Here is a 17584-nt window from a genome sequence, read left to right as displayed (position 1 = left end):
GGAGCCCAAGAAAGAGCCAGCAAGTAACTCTTGGATCCTTTTTCCCACCACCGAAGTATAATTCAGTGTATACATCATTCTTATAGTAAAAGCAGTAACCTCATCCTGAAATACGAAGAACAGTCCAGTGTTGATATCATTGTCTAAGGAGACATTGGCTGACTTTAAATCTATGTTTACTTAATACCTCCAAGTCTGGAAGCTGTCATTTAAAGTCTACTTTTTCTTGATCTATAGAGCTAATTCTTGTTATAAAGATTTACCCAATTCTAGAAATTTGAAATGCTCTCATGTTCTGTTAATGTCTAAACATAGTGAGAGTTCTTTGACTTGTTTACTACATTTTTGAGATCCTAAAATCAGTCTTATTTCATGTGTGCTCTTGTCAGTTTAGCTGTCATCTCATCAGCTCTAGGTGTCTTGCAGCCAACCCTATTCTTTATGTAGGTATCTCAGAAACATTAGGAAGTTCACCCTGGAAATTTCCCCTGGGCTACATCTCATTCCTGTGTTAGATCCTCTAGTTTGATATGACAAGGATATAAGCAATACTGATGTGCTCACCAATTTATAGTAATGGCCTTGTGTGGTTGGTGGTTTGGGAGCTTTACCTCTGGGTTTATTAGGTCATGGCTGTGCATCTGCCGGCCTGGGCTTTTGTTTTTGAAAGGAGGCCATTATTAGTTTGTCTCTCATTGGGAAAATATGCAAATAAACAGCTATTTAGATTTTTGAAAGCAGACAGAATAATACAGACATATGGGTTGTCTCTGATGGCACCAGATTGGATGAAAATATTTAGTGCAGTTGCTAATGGCTTAATAGATGATCTTTGCAAGTTGTAGGGCCAGTATTTCTGGAGTCTCACCCATCACACACCTGGCTGGAGCATCTGTGGCAAATGGGCACAATTGGCATTTTTGATTGTATCCAATTCAACACATATGCCATGGTATGAATTTTGGCCACATTAGCTAGAGTATACTTGAGCACCTGTCTTTCCCCTTGACTCCTAGAACATGCAGGCTGGTGGCTTTCTTTTGTTTGTTTGTTTGTTTGTTTGTGGTACGTGGGCCTCTCACCATTGCGGCCTCTCCCGTTGCGGAGCACAGGCTCCGGACGCGCAGGCTCAGCGGCCATGGCCCATGGGCCCAGCTGCTCCACGGCATGTGGGATCCTCCCAGACCGGGGCACGAACCCGTGTCCCCTGCATCGGCAGGCAGACTCCCAACCACTGCGCCACCAGGGAAGCCCCTGTCTTGTAACCTACTGAATATTCTCTGAGGGTTTAGTTTGCCACCACATTAAGAGAATGCATTTTGGAAGAATGAGAGAATAATGACAATTATTTATAATCCCTAATCATTTCATCTAAAGTTGCCATGCATCTTGATAAAAGTTTTCCTCTGAAGTACTTTGCAGCAAATCTCTGTGTCAAAAGGCAACTCAGTGAAGGGTGTGTGTGTGTGTGTGTGTATGCACCTGTGTGTGCATGCCTGCCCTTGCACTTGGCGGGTGGGAGTGGGGAGTAGAGAAGAGAGCGAGAGAAAAGGGAGATAAGGAGGGAAGGAAATAGAGGATTAATCTTTCTTAGTACTCTGAAAGAGGGATGTTCTGGCTTCTTGGTTATCATGAGACAAGAGGCTCATTTCTTACTGCTGATGAATTTCAACTGTAATTACAGAGCATCGGTAAGCCACATTCAGTCCCAAGGGCTGGACAAAAAATACACTGTCCACAAAAGCCATTTGAATTCTCTCTGAAAAACCTAGTAGCCAAGTCTGAAAGCAATTTGTGAACAAACTGTTGCTGGTTGTCCATTCAGATTCCTCCACAATGCTAAGAGCCACATTCTAAAAGTGAAATGAAATGGCCTGTGGCTGGATCCAGCGTGACCTGCACTTGCAAGTTTCTGCTGTGTTGCAGAAGCGAACAACAACAGTTAAACTTTAAAGATCAACAGTTTTTCGATTGGGTTCCTGGAGAATAATGGCACTTTTGTACAATTCTTGAAATAGAGCCTACAGCCGCCCCAAACAAAATAGTCTCTTTCAAGATCTTGGAAATAATGACCTCATAGGCAGATTGAACCAGCAGTCCATTAATAGTATCCTTTGTAGAAAGCTGTCTCAGGGGAGGGACGTGGCTTAGTAAATCGGCATTGTTTACAAACATAACAGAATAGAATCCCCCTTTTTTTCCTACGTTTGTGGAATAGTCGGAGACACCTCCCACTTGGGAAGCAAACACATTAACAGCAAGGCTTCCTTACAGGGCCCTACCCTTTCTCCATGGGTCACCTAAAAGTGTGCTTTGAAGCACTTGCTTTGAAGGTGAGTTAGAGATAACAAGAGTCTCCAGCCCTATTCCTTTGTCACCAACTCAGAATTATCTGGAATTGTGAGAAGAAGATGAAGTTGTGCCTTGTAAAGAGTCATGAAGAACTGACGTAATATCAGGATAATTTGAGCAAAACCTAATCTGAAATGTCTAGGTAAACAGAGTGATTATTTGCTTCATGTTCCTATTGTGGAAGTAGATAAAGATTCTTCAATTTCAGTAACATCTCTGTAAAAGAGGTTTATTCCAGCCCCTCTTACAACCCCTGGTAAGTTGAATGGAATTAAACCAATTCCAGTTTGCTGGGCAGTTGAAAGGTGTGCCATCTAAGCTGGGTCCCTTGCAGAATGCCTGTGATAGGGACCACAGCAAATGTGTGGTATTCAAATTTTGGGCAGGGATTTCTAGTCTACTATAGGAGAGTATAGTGTGAATTTTATATCCCAAGTAGCCCTTTTTTCCCGACCTGAAAAGAAACAGGGCATCTACCTTTTGAGTCTCTACCCAGAGAGAATATTTAGGAACAAAAAAGGCCATTGTTACCCACACCTAATTATCCAGAACAATGGAGCCTAGTGTTTTGGATTACGTAGGTGCACTAGAACCCTGACTGGCTCAGACTCCTACTTGCCTTATTGTGTAAGGTCAACTTTGTATATCATGTTAAAGAGGGTATGTATGTTTCTCTGACTTCTGTCATCTCAACTTAACTAACATGTCCTCAGAAAATAGGTATCATCCAGAATGCGGTGGCTTTCTCTCCCTGTGAGACACAGTTTTCACTATTTTCTAGGTATTACCTAGAATCCTCAGTTCTTTTGCAATAACCTTCAAACCTCATTATTTTTACCAACTTAGATTCTGTATATTGAGCTTTAGTTAATAATCACCACATATTCGGCATTATTTTTGAAGCCAGAAAAGTAAAACAGACAAAGCACACACAGAGAAAAAAACAGTGCTTTTATTCTGGTGGCAAATTCTTTTTAGTGACTAAATTAAAACCATGAACCCATCTGATACAGGATACCACTGGTGAAGTCAGTCTTAAACTCACTTTTCTTCTGGAGAAAGAATGAATTTAGAAGGACCAAAATCAAGATGTGAAAGGGAATGTAGACCCATTAGCACTGATTTCATATATTTACCAGCAGTATCTATGAATATAATTGATCCTTGACACCACAGTTAGGTTTTCATTTTACCTTGTGCTCTAGTTTCACCCGTATAGGAAAATATGAGACTTAATCAAGCTGGTGGTGACAAAACATTTACTACTGATATTTTCACTGTCATGATTCCTGAAAAAAAATACAGATTTGGTCTTAATTCATTAGGATAATGCAAGGCGTGACACTTAGGCAAAGGAAAAGAGAGATCTCTTGTCCAAACCAAGGTCAAACCAATCATTGTTAGTTGGCAGTCACCTGTGCAGATGGAGAAACTATTAATTGATACTCAGCTATTTTTGAATACATACAGGCTCTATATATTTGAGAAAATTTAAAACAGTAAAAATTTCCACATAACATAATGTAACTTAGAATTCATTACTGAAAGTAATAAACACATTGTAACCACTGAAGGGCTGAAAAGAGCTATGGTAGATTATTTCTCATTGTAGCAGGTAATGAGGAGACCCCTGTTTTTGTTGTTGTTGTACTTAGGTTGGTTAATAGTAAATGTTATTGGGATAAAGTGATATGCCAAGTTGTGTATGGGGAGCTCATACACTCCTAAATTAGTGCTGGTTAATACTTGATGAAATCTCAGAGATTTTGTTGCAGTGGGATTTGATTTTCCTTGTATTCGAACTGGAGATTCACTTGCAAGGTACTCTTTTTTTTTATATTGAAGTATAGTTGATTTACACAATGTGTTCATCTCTGCTTACAGCAGAGTGATTCAGTGATACATATATATACATTCTCTTTCATACTCTTTTCCGTGATGGGTTATCCCAGGATATTGAATATAGTTCCCTGTGCTCTACAGTAGGACCTTGTTGTTTATCCACTCCATGTATAATGGTTGGCATCTGCTAATCCCCAACAACTCCCACTCCATCCCTCCCTCCCCTGCCCTGTCTCCCCTGGAAGGTACTCTTCATGCCTGACATGCATGGGAAGTGTCAGGGCCCTAATGCAAGGACTTGAATGAGAATGGGAAGACAGCTGGAAGCAGAAACATTTCCCTGTGGAGTCTGTGCTTTTCTAGTTCACTTTACCCTCCAGTGGGATGAAACCTGAATGTATTGAACCCTCAGCACAAGATACTAAAGAAGAATGAAATTAAGAGCAGATAAGTTGTTAAAACGAGACTGGTTCTTACCACCCTGTTACCCCTGTCAACTCCCTTGTTCCCTGTTCCAGGACATAAAATATGACAAGGAGGAAGGTTATGGTGTCTCCTCACGAAGCAGTCCTCTCCTTGGAACTCCTCTGCTTTATCTTCTACCTGCTCCTTGAAGATGGGGCATTTCTTCCCCTAGCAGTCCACCCCAACTCTGCTGAAACTACCAGGTTTACTAGATTGTTTCTCAGTTCTTTCTCATAAAACAGTAGGGTGTGTTTTGTTAATCAGGTGCACACAGGTAAGAATCAGACGCCAAAGGCATCCCAATGTCAAAGCAACTAACAGATGACTGTTGTGGGCCATTAAGTATCAACAGCCAGGCCTACGTCAATCCAGACTCCAAGGAAGTTGTGCTACCTGACCACGATGATCATGAGGATAGAATTTTTTAAAGAAGAAAGATTGGAAATTGTTCATTAAAAGACTGAGTGGACAGCAGAAAATAGAGTGTCACTGGGGGAAAAGGAAGGGACCTTAGGTGTTTGTGTCTGCATATTGAAAAGCCATTCATTATTGCCTTCGCTTTCCTCTTTGGGAAATTGCATCGTTGGGCTTTAGGCAGGCAGCTCCCTTCCCTCTAGAAAAGAAACCCTTCAAAATGGTCAGTGCCAAACCCGAGATGACATGAGACAAATGCTTTTGTTTCTAAGATGTTAGACTCCCCGTATTTACCAGGTTGTCTTTTAAACCTCCTTTAACTCCTGTGTTCTCCTTCTCTTCTTTAGGAGCTGTGCCATCAGTTGTAACTGAAAATGTCTGACGGTCTGGATAATGAAGAGAAACCCCCAGCTCCCCCACTGAGGATGAATAGTAACAACCGGGATTCTTCGGCGCTCAACCACAGCTCCAAACCACTTCCCATGGCCCCTGAAGAGAAGAATAAGAAAGCCAGGCTTCGCTCTATCTTCCCAGGAGGAGGGGATAAAAGTAAAGTATCAGTGACCGGGCATTGAAAAGGGGCTAGTTTATTCTTTCATTGTCACTTTCTTTCTCGAGTAGTCATGTCTTGAGCGTGGGCTGTTCAGGGCCTGCCTGACCTTTACAGCTACACCTTCAGAGGTTGTATTTTGTCAGAGGATAATGTTTGATTGACTTACTGTGGGTTTACAGAAAATACACTGATGCTGTGTTTGCCTTTCCCATAGCCTTGAATTCATAGTGGTAAGCCCAGGGAAATCATAGCAACAGTACTGTCTTAAATATATGAATAGTGACTTTCTTTCTGATAACTTAAAGGAGAATTTATAGTAATCCCTTCCTAACTGCAAGTTGCCCTTATCGGGAATTTGAGTATACGTGGATTTACTTCTGTATACCTTTTTGACAACCATGAAAATTTCGAATTGAGTATACGGAAGTCAGTCCAAGTGCCCCATTATTGTCTCTCTGACTATATCACAAGGTGGGAAGAAACTTCTGAGCCATTTGTTTCCTCTCCCATTCTTCTGCCAGTCATCCCCTACACAATCAGCCCTTTTTGCACCGAGTATCCCAACAATATACTATCATTTATCCTTGTGTTGTTCATAATACCATTTGGTCCTTAAATGTCATACGCTGACACTTTGTAACATTGGGAGATATAAAATCTCTAGTAAGTAATTGTCAGGTTGCATTGATTAGCATAAAGCTTAAACATGGCTTCTATAAACGTGACTATTGCGGCGGAAGAGAGTAAAGCCAAGTACAAGGACTCCGGCACCAGAGAAAGTTGCTAAAGGGTAAGAGGGGTGGTGTCTCTTGAAGAGAAAAGGGACACTCTTGATCTTCTCAAAGGTAAAACAGATAGCTTTGTAGGTCGTTTATATGGTATTAAAGAATTCGTACCGTAAGGAAAGGTGAAACTCTTATTAGGGCCAGTATCACCTCTTGTAGACCTGTGTCACTTAAGAGTTGCTTTATCCCTCGTGACCCAAGGATGGAAAAGACGGAAATGATGTTAAACCCTGGATCGAAGACAAGCAAAGAAATAAGAAAACACTTTCCATGCAAGGGACCTGCCATCATGCAAGAAGAATTTTCAAAGACATGTTTTCAGACACCGAAGTGGGTTCCGAGAAAAAGTATTGCCAGGAGCAAGGGATGGTTTGACAAATGTATGGTGCACCATGACCCGGAGACCAAGTCACCTGATCCTGCAGCTCCTGTGTTGTATCTGCCACAACTGTAGAAAGCGACTGAAGAGGGGAATTATGTGCCTGCACGAGTCTTTGGTGCTGTCGAGACCGCCATGCTTTGGAAGCCCTTGAACAATCCCATTTGCCCTTTTGAAGAACACGAGCCAACTGATGCTGACATGAGGTCAGCCAAAACAGAGAGGCTGATGTTTCTGTTTTGTGCTAATACTTCAGGTGACCTCATAGTGAAACCATTACCACTCTACAGAAAACTAGGCCCATGTCTTCTCAGAGGAAAATCCGAGCTAAGTTGCCAGTATACTGGCATGCAAAGAGAAAAGCCTGGATGACTCCCTCTCTCCTTAGGAATTGTTTGAACAGTGCTTTCTTGTGGAAGCTCAAGACTACTTACAAGAAAAAAGTCTTGAATTCAAAGCCCTACTGATTCTTCACTGTCCTTTTGGTGCCGCAGATGCATTTGCCAATGTGCATCCTGATGTTAAGGTTGTCTTTAGAACCAGTTGCTTGTTTCAGGTCCTGGAGCCCTTAGATCGGTGTTTGATCCAGCCATTCAGGAAGACTTAGGCCAAACTAATGTATAACTTTGTTATTCAGAATCTCACAAAGATTCCTCTGTCTGAAGATCCTAGTGCATGGGATTCCTACACCATCACCAATGCTGTATTCTTCATAAAATAGGCATTAGATAGTTTAACAGAGCCTGTCATTAATGTGATCTGGGAGAAGATTTGGCTAGAGATGGTGAAATATCTTTCAGTGATTCCTCCTGAAGACAAAAAGTCTTTGGATGAAACAGAACCTGTAGGTGAGGGTGAACATTTGGCACAGGAACAGTCATTGGCTGAAGTTGAATCTGAACTGGTTGATGCTGATTCACGTGATGTGCTGGGCTGGAGGATGACTCAGGAAGCTCCTGGGGCTGCAAAGGTGATTATCATAAGTTATGATAAAGATAATTAGGAAGCTATGGCACTGCAGACAAATACAATTATAAGCAACAGGAGAAAAATGTTAAGAACAAGATTAAATCCTCCCCAAGAAAGTAATGAAAAAATGGGTACCTTTACCTGTCAAATCTTACGTGTTCAAAGCTTGAGTGATTTGGCAGAATTCAGTAAAGAGGTGCTATCACGCCTTCCAAAAGAAATCACATTGGATAGAAACCATCTTCGGCAGAACTTAAATCATCAGATGGTGCCATTTAATACCATTGCTGGACAGCTGATAAACTGCCTTTGTACAAAGCTTGAATGATTTAATTGAACTCTATAAAGAGGTGGAGTCTTTCTACAACACCATGTTCGGAAGGAAGCAACCTCAGAGGAGCCTAAATCATTGAGTCATGCCATTTAAGTATCTGTGTCAGACAGCGGATAAGCTGCCTTCAAAACAAACTTAAATGGTTTAATTTGAGCTCTCTATACAGAAGGGCTAAGCTGTCTTCAGAAGAGACTTGAGAAGACAGCATCTTCAGAAGAGCCAAAGTCATTAAGTCATGTCACTTAACTTCACTTGCTTGGTAGGGCTAAAACCCCAAACAAGTTGTTATAATCTCAGGACTGGACTTTGATGAAGACTCTGAGAGCATGAAGATCCATGATTTGGACTAACAGTCCACCTCTGTTCATTGCTTCACTGTCACCCCCATTTTCCACTGCCATAATGAGTGGTACGTCCTCATCACCTCTGGAAACCGTCTCAAGATCTAAACGGAAACTATACAGAGCCTATCACTTTTACTAATTTAAGCTATGTAAACTCTCATTATTCTTTTTATGTAATGTACTGTTATTGTTTTACTGTGCAAAAAGAATTTATGAGGGCGTTCAAAAGTTTACGTGACCTCAGTTCCCCTGCCCTTTATTTCACCTTCTAAAATTATAATTTCCTCAGCTGAACTCTCCTACCTAGGTGGGGGGGTCATTCAGGAACTTGATCTTCATAGGTAAGGAGGGGTTACTATTTCTGTGTTTCTACCTCTTGGTGATTACTTGGATTATACCAGTCAGTCTTGAATGAATGGAAAGAGCACTGGACTTGGGTTCTGGAGACCTGCTTTCAAGTCCAGCTCTGCCACTGATTATTGTGACTTTGTGCTAATCACTTAGTTTTTTGGATCCTCAGTTTCATCACCTGTTAAATGAAAATAATAAGACCTGGCCTCCCTAGCAAAATATTTTTGATAATCAAATGTAATTCTAAATGTCAGAGTGCTATTAAAAGTGAAATTTTTAAAGTGCTAAATAATTGTGAGGTGTTATTACATCTGTATCATTCTGGAACTTACAAACAAACAACTAAAAAACTAGGTTTTAGAATTCATTTTTCTATTTTAAGTAACTTTGTCCCTAACTAGAATTTATATGTCAGTTACAGGAAATTTTAAAAAGAAAGTTAAAATTACCCATAATTTCACAAGCCAAAGATAACTAACTGGGTTTGTGTTTTTCCACCCAGTTCTTCTTCTCATCATAGAGAAATTGTTCATCAATGATAAAAACTTGGAAAATAAAGACAAGAATATAGAAACAGTAGAAATCACCCATATTCACAAATCTCAGAAACAATGTTAATATTTTAGTGGCTTGATTTTCCAGACTTTTTAAAATGGCTATATATACATATACTTTTTTATATAGTTAAAATCATAACGTATACAGTTTTATATCCTGCTTTTTCACTCAACCTTTTATCATGAACACTTCCCTATATTTTAAAAAAGCTTTCATAAATATAATTTTTGATGGTATATAACATTTCATCGTATAGTAGCATCATGGTTTACTTAACCATTTATTTTGTTCATTATTTGGGATCCTATCCAAATTTTTGTCCTAAATAATGTCACATTGTCTATTTCCTTAGTTAAATGAAAATGCTTGCTTTGGTGACAGCAGAGGTTTTTGTTTGTTTTAAGGGGTCTCTTAAATAGCTACATTTCATTGACCAAATGGAACTTCAAGAGACAGGTAGAAGAAAAACAAGTAGTAAAACTAATTTCCAGATTGAGGACCTGTCTTTGTTGGAGGCCTTTCCAGAGGCTGAATCTTGGTGTTAGAGCAAAGTAAGAGGGACAGTTTGCCACGAAATTATGATGCTTCACCTTACAAAAGTTCTCAGAATTTAGACCAGGAAAAGGACATCCTGAACAAGTGGTTTGATGTTCCTTTATGGACCCTGTGAAGTGTGAGACTGATCAGGTTTCTCTTTTGTTGGCTACTAGAAAGCGTGGAGCCAGATGTATGGCCCCTGCCTAGCGCTTGTAATGGGCCTCTATGGTATGTATGCACTTTGTATAGCTTTCTTCCAGGCTCCGTTTTATGTGCCTATCTTTGTTCTATTTTTTTTTTTTCCTTTCACTATATCGACTTTGGATTTCTGCTGCTATCATACTGTATTTTGTGTATTCTTGAAGGCGTCTTATATCTATTTTGGAACAAGGTGGGGAATAAATACATGGATGGGTAAATAAATACATGAAAAAATACATGAATAAATAAAACAATAAGGCAAAGGCAATGAGGCAAATGAATCAGCCAGGACTCTGAAAATGGCGTAGTACCTCTAAAAATAATGTTAAGGACTGGAAGCTTGGAAGAACATGTGGGAAAGAAGCAGGTGAGGCTGCCTTTGGAGGTGACGTGTCCTATGTGACGTCTGTGTCTTCTGAAGCGTGCTTATGCGTCTTGTGTCTTGTGCTGTACTAGAGCATTAGGTGTGCTTCAGGGGGCATGCAATGCTGTATGAAGGGCTGTGTCTTTAGTGAGCACAGTTCATGTGCATTTTGTTTGTGGGAAATCGAGAGATTTGGGAGCTGGTGAGCCTGCAAATGGAAGTGAAGGCCCCCCTTCCTGGAGGCATACAAGGGGATAGTTGGATAAATCAAATCAAGACAAATAGGAAGTGATCTGTCATTTACTGATTAGTTCCTACGTGCCAAGCTGTGTGACGGGCACTTTATGTGTGTTGAGTCTTTACATCCTTACAACTACTCTGTATTAACCTCTTTTTACAGATGAGGCCATTTAAGCTCAAAGCGTTTAAGTAGACAGCCTATAGGGTCACATAGCAAATGATAGACACCAGAAATCTCCCAGGTGTCTCTGATTCCAATACCTATGCTTGTGCTACTCTATCACACTGCCTTGCAACAAGACAAAGGGATAGGTGGTAAACTATGTTCCTAGCATCCAAAAGCCAGCAGTGGCTTTCATTTTTCCTTAAGAAGATGGCAGTGCACTTTGAAACATCTCTGAATTTCAGAAGAGGGGACTTTTTATTGCCACTCAGAAAGAAAGAAAACGTTTTTTCATGTCTTTTTGGAAAGAAATGATGGCAAGAAAATATTCTTGACAAGAGAGATGTGCTAACATTTGATTTGGGTGTTTGATGGGTTAGATTCTCATTTGGTATGTGTACTTTATTGGCTTACATATTGCTTACTTTAGAAGGTTGAGGTTCTAAATTGAGTGTGTTCATATATGTGAAAAAGTTCTTTTTTAAATTTTACTGAAGAAAAAGTTCTTAAAGTGCCGTATAGTTTTGTTATTGTATTGCATACACATTATTGTGATAATGCCTAGAGTATGTTATCTTCTATATACACTACACAGCAGGAAACATTACTGTGCAACAATTATATTAAAGAAGACTCAGTTATCCTTTATGGTCTTGTTACTCAAATGTTTTGGTCAATACACGTTATTAACTTTCATCTAATTAATGCACAATAAAAAATACTTAGTGTGATAACTAGACTGAACAGTATGCAGTCTTTCTTCGGTGATGCTGAAGACCCTTTGGGATCTTTCAGTAGCTCAAGGTTATTTTCCTTGCACTAACTATGAGTGGGAGTCTCAATTAATTGAGGGTTCTGTTAGCAGAAAGTCAGATGTCAGAGACCACTACATCCTGAATGGTGTTTACCTTCCTCTTGGTTCTTCAAATGTAGACCATACAGCTCAGCAAAGAGTGCTCTTTGGAGGTCACTGCCTTGCCCTTTAGGGAACGAAAGGGCATGGCATCTTGCTTGTCCTCCATGGTCAGTGCTCTGCCCCGGAGAAGAGCCTCCTGCACTACTCCTTTACTCCTAGAAGTCCTCTGTGTTTGAAATGGGAAGAAGGTGGGGTAAGGATGCACTCTATCTACTAGGACCTGTGCTTCTACTTCAAGGCCCGTTAACAGGGAAACTGGGCACAAATATGGTGGCCCAGTAGAACCAGCAGACAAATTCAAGAGAAGTACGGAATGTGGGATTGGGAGATAAATAGATGAAAGGAGAGAAGCAACAGGGAGAAATAAATTGAGAGGGGAAGTAGTGTATGAGAGGGAGATTAGGAGATGGAGAAGGTACAGGAAGTGGATGAGAAGAGAGGAAGACAGAAAAGAGATGTATCAAACATGAAGAGGAAGGGTTGCAAAGAGAGTGAATTTGACACCAGCTAAGGGATATGAAGTTGCTTTCCTCAAAACAAATGAGGCCTTCCTCCACCCCTTTCAAACTTATTTTTGCCCTATATCATTATCCACATGATCAGAAGTGTCCAGTTGAGGACATGGCCTCATGTTTGCCTTTTGTTTTCCAACATTTTCCATTGAAATTGTTGCATGTGTGAATTGGGTGTAAATGAGAGTTGGAACCGGTGTGTGTTGCCTGGAAGATGATAGGTAAGAGTCATGTTCATAATAATTTGCCAGAATGATCACTTTGGCTGAAAGTTTTTGAAGATGATACCACTGAAGGTGATGGCTGTCTGCTTGTATGTGAGTGGGAGTCACTAAAAGGGCTCACATGGGACCATCATTTCCTTTTCCCTATCATCCTCATGGAACACCCAACCTCTGAATTGGGCTTGTAGCTACTCTTGTGGAATTGGGTACCACTTTGTGTTTTTATCTATACATTAAAGGCTGCTGGTTTATGGAGAGCATATATTGTTTTTCATAGCCACTGAAGACCTGACAGGAGGAAATGGGCTTACTGTTCCACCAGAGGGAATGGAACTAGCCATAAAGAAATTCCAGATATGCCGATTAAATATTATGAATTACCAAGGGTGAAATTTTATAGGTTCTTTATGGGGGGGGGGTGTCTCATGACTTTAGCAGGTTCTACCTGAAGGCAGGTGAAGGAACCTTCCACCATGGGCCTTCCCAACTATATACTTCTGGCGTTTGCTAATATAATGAAAGACATAAGAGCAGTGAATGTTTAAGATAGCCCAGTTTAATCTCCTTTCTTGGTAGTTATATTTGCAAGGACATCATTCATAGCATGGAAGTGCTGGGTTTAAGAAGTGACAGATTACTTAATTCTCCAGCAAACACAGTCACCCTGCTAATAACGTATAGTCCTAGTGAGATGATGTGTTTTGGATGGTAGTTGTAGGGATGTTACAGCGTTCAATGTACTTTCATATCAATCACCTTCTTCAAACCTCCTGTGATGGGGGCAAGGTTTATCCATTTTGCAGAGGAAGGCAGAAGTTTAGAGAGGTTAACTGACCTCCACAAACTTGCCCCACTACTAATTACAAAGCAAGTCTGGCCTAGAATTTAGATCCCCAACTCCTGGTCCAGTGGTGGTTGACTATTATACCGCTTGCCATAAAATGAGAGTCACCTAACTTGTTTTGAAAATAGGTTTTGGCCAATGGAATATGCAGAAATGGAATTTTGATGGAAGCAGGTGAAACTTAGGTGAATCTAACCCATTTTCTCAATCAGCAGTTAACAACAGTAGTCATGCCTTTTTATAAGTTACTCCTCCTGAGGGCCTAACTTGCTAGCAGAAAGTAGCAGCCTTTGTAAAAAAAAAAAGAAAATAGTTAAAATATTTTTCCCTGATTCCTGTGTTATTTTTTTTTTTGCCTTTAAAATCTTTTTCTATTACAAAAGTAATATCTGATATTGTTATAATTAAAATAAAGAACTATATTAAAATAGAAGACAAGAGTCACCTCTCATCCCTCTCTTTAGGTTCATTCATAATCCAGTATTTAAGGATTTGGGCCCTTTTCCTCATTTACTCAACATCGGTTTCCTTTTCTGCTCATAATCGGTATGCATTTTGCCCAAGATCCTAGGTTTAAGCAGAAATATATCTGTTATGTAGAACCTCTTTTACCAACCTTGCACTATCAATTTCTTTAAATTCTTAGAGCCAAGAATAAAATCTATTTTTATGCCTAACTTTCCATTGTAGTTACCACATAGTAATTTCAAGTATTTCCAATGGGAAAAATAAATTTTGAAGGCCCACAAAATGTCATTCTTTCTACCAAAAAAAAAAAGAGGAAAACTAGATAATCTCTCCCCTCTGTAAGGGAAAATATGCACTTCCTGAATTCAGGAGGTGAGGAATTTCTGTGGGTCCCCTCTCATAATATGTCCTCAAACAGGATATTTGTTTATAGAGCAGAAGTGCCAGAAACTAGAACTGTCTTTGCAGAAGTCAGTCCCCCTGGAACTGTTGCCCTCACAATGAGCACTCGCCTTTTTGACACCACCTGCAGGGCTGCTGTTGCCATAGAAAGAACTGTTTCGGGATACTTAGTCTTACCCGAATTATAAGACCTCAGACATTTTCCCGGCTGGGGGCTGGGTAGGCAGGCAGTTATGGAACGGTGTGCTCAGTGACCCACAAAGCAGAGGATGGAGCAAAATGGCATTTTTTAACTTAAAAAACACCAACTCCAGTACTTAATTTACTTTCCTGGTAGTTAAGTAGACACTAAGGCATTTTAATTCTTGAAAGACCACAAGGGTAACATTTTGTAAACGATCTTTGTGAGGCATTGCCTCTTAGTGAATTGGAGAAATTATCGAACCACTGAATGCACCTCTCAGCCAGCTAAAGAGTGACCAAGTCCCTAAGGGTCGTCTATTGGGAAAAATAAAGGTTGTCACCCATAGGAGATGAATGGCCCTTTAAAAATACTTCTGTATCCTTCCAACATGGTGTTCCCAGAGCAAAACCCAGGAATATTGAAGTGAAAAACAAGTATTTTAGTATGATGGATCTCTAACCCTGACACCCTCACTGCCCCTGCCAGAAATGACACCATGTCGGCGCAAGTTGTTTGGCCGCAGGAACACAACACTGAGTACAGATTGCACCTGGGTAGGGGGAGCATCACAAAGCGGAGAGAGGAGGGAGGGCTTCTAGTGTCAAGCTAGGGGTTGTAGGACAAGCGACCCTCCTAGGAGAGCTCCAACTCCAGCAACTCCAGTATGAGCCTCCTAGCAAAATTTTTTTTAGACCTCCTTTGTCTCAAAGGAACTTTCTGGAAGATCACAGGATAGAGACATGTGCAACCAGCCAATGCCTAAATCTGAGTTGCATGCGGACTTTGAGCCCAGATCTAGTTTATTAGCTATCTCAGTTTAAAAAAGATAGAACAGAATTGGATGTTAATGTCGGCTTACCTGGAGCATCTTTTGTAGTTCACTTATATGCTTTACTCAGAAAGGATTTGTGCCTGCTTTTTATGTGCCTAGCTCTGCACTGTGTCTCGTGGGATGGGGAATACTACATATACGATAAGATTCCCTGTCCTCAGGTAATTTTCAGTCTAGGTGCAGAAATCAGACACACAGTTTATGCAGGAAATGCCCGGTAGGTGATCTACGAGGCAACAGATGCAGTGGCAGGTAGGTCCTCCCATTCCATCCCCACCATTCATTTTCTTCCTCAGTCTGTGTGAAACAGCAACCATTTTGAAGCCTGCCCCTACCATCCCACGTGTCCCTAGCAGCACAAAGCTATGTGGCTTGTCTTCCAGAAGACGCCTTTTCTATCATATCATCCACCTGCTCAAAGCCTTTCCCAGCATATTCGTTATCACTATCTCTAATTGCATCTTTCTTCCTGATTTTCAAGACTACACCCTACCATTTACCCTTCTGTCTTCTCGCTTCCTCGTCAATGTGCTGTATACATTTCAACGTCCAAGCTTTGCCTCTCCCGATTTTCCTGCTTGTGATGGCTTACCTTTCCTGCCTACCCATTCTTTAAGACCCATCTCCCAAATCCTACCTCCTCTCCAGTAAGCCCTCACTCTCCGCCACAGTTTTCTGATCTTCTTTTATTTTGACATGCTACAGCATTTATACTCTATTTTTCCCAATTTAGCACCGAATTTTCATTGGTCTGGTAGTATCAGTTGTTGCTTCTTGTTTGCTAAGCTTATTTCCCCAATGAGATCACAAATTTAGAATATTACTTTAGTTCCTAATGAGTCACACACTACAATCTGTCACTACACTGATCCATGTATACTGGTTAACAGACCTCCTGACTGGTTCAGAGGAAAAGGAAGCTGGGGCAGTAGCAAGAGAGAGTTGTTCCTCAGAGCCAGGGCTGTGAAATGCTTGCTGTTTAGAACTAGCCAGCCTAAGTGCTTTTTCCTTTGGAAAAGTTGTTTCTGCATTTTTAAAATATGTTTTATATAATATTTTGTTTTTCTGTATTTATATGGCTTTCAATGTCACTTTTTTTTATTACGCCGTACACCGTAACTTTGCATGCTTTCCATTGCTTTTTTAAAAATAATTATTGTTCTGTTCTTTTAGGCTAAATTTATGTAGGAAAGCATTTCTCTATGTCTGTCCCCTGTTATTCTTTTTCTTCTCCTGCATGCTCTGTTTTGAAGGAGCTAGAAAGTGTTCTAAAAAATAATTCTGGACGTGACATCCAATGAGAAGGCCCAACAAAACTTCAAGGAATTTTAGGGGAAGATGACAAGTGGAACTCCTACAACAAGGAAGACTCAGGTGACAGATTTCTAAAATGCTTTCAGAAGGCAAGCATAGCACCATCCTGGGATTTCATCCAGGGGAGAATTGGTTGCTTTGCTGTACCTCGAACCCTGCACAACTGTGTTGCCATTATATGCTTTTGGCCCCAAAGTGGCACCAGGCAAGAGGTGTACCTGAATGAGTACAGAGGCATCCCTAGTGCGGGGAAAACAGCAACAATGCCATCACCACCAACTGCAACTATAACAACTACTCTAAAACATACGCTCCCACCCCCCAGCCTTCTTGGGGAACCTGGATCAATGTCTCCTCATCCATGAACACATAATGGCAAATAGACATGACCTGTTTCCATATATTGGGTCTCATTTCATATAATGAAGGTCATTCATTCATCCATTCATTTGTTCATTTGCTTATTCATTAAATATCTATTGAATCAAGTACTATGCTAGATAGATGTTGGGGTACAGAGGTGAATAAGTCCCAGTTCCTGCCTTTAAGGAACTGATGGCCTAGTGAGGGACGCAGACAAGTCAGTCAATGAGTAGAGATCAGCGTGGTAAGTGCAGTAGAGAAGTGAGCACTGAGATGGGGTGTCTATTGAAGACTGAGGGAAGGGAGCAGTTAGGGAAGGCTTCCTGGAGGAGGTGACTACTCAACTGAGGTGAGTCTTAATGAAGGAATAGAGCCAGCTAATAAGAGTTGGGTGGCATCCCAGAAACAAGGAGCAGCATTATGAAGGCAGTAGGCATGACACACTATTAGTTGAGGTTCTATGACTGTAATTACAGGTAGTTCAGCATAGCTAGTGCATAGAGTGCTGGTGGAAGAGGCATGGAAGACAGAGCTGTGGAAGGAATTGGGGATCGGGTTCTGGAGGGCTTATATGTGCCATGCTAATCGCTTTGAATATGATTCTGAAGGCGATACGGAAACATTGAAGCAGGGAAATAATATTCAGATTTGTGTTTCACAGTATCACTCTAGCC

General features: G+C 40.7%; 1 protein-coding gene across 7 annotated transcripts in view; it reads left to right on the top strand.

The window, feature by feature from the left end:
• PAK3 (p21 (RAC1) activated kinase 3) overlaps positions 1-17584 on the top strand; it is a 117980-nt gene that overhangs the window by 20331 nt on the left and 80065 nt on the right. For 6 of the 7 annotated variants that reach the window (XM_060088104.1, XM_060088102.1, XM_060088103.1 and 3 more), the window contains one exon: positions 5421-5622. In XM_060088104.1, the coding sequence (XP_059944087.1) occupies positions 5448-5622 (175 nt within the window). In that variant the 5' untranslated portion in view covers positions 5421-5447. Of the gene's footprint in view, positions 1-4712; positions 4863-5420; positions 5623-17584 lie in introns of all 7 variants that reach the window. The other variant, XM_060088101.1, reaches the window with a different exon arrangement.

The sequence above is a fragment of the Mesoplodon densirostris genome, chromosome X (genome assembly GCF_025265405.1).
Source record: "Mesoplodon densirostris isolate mMesDen1 chromosome X, mMesDen1 primary haplotype, whole genome shotgun sequence".
In the NCBI taxonomy this organism is placed as follows: Eukaryota; Metazoa; Chordata; class Mammalia; order Artiodactyla; family Ziphiidae; genus Mesoplodon; species Mesoplodon densirostris.
The sequence above is the reverse complement of the archived record's forward strand: the minus strand, read 5'-3'. Positions and strand labels throughout refer to the sequence as shown.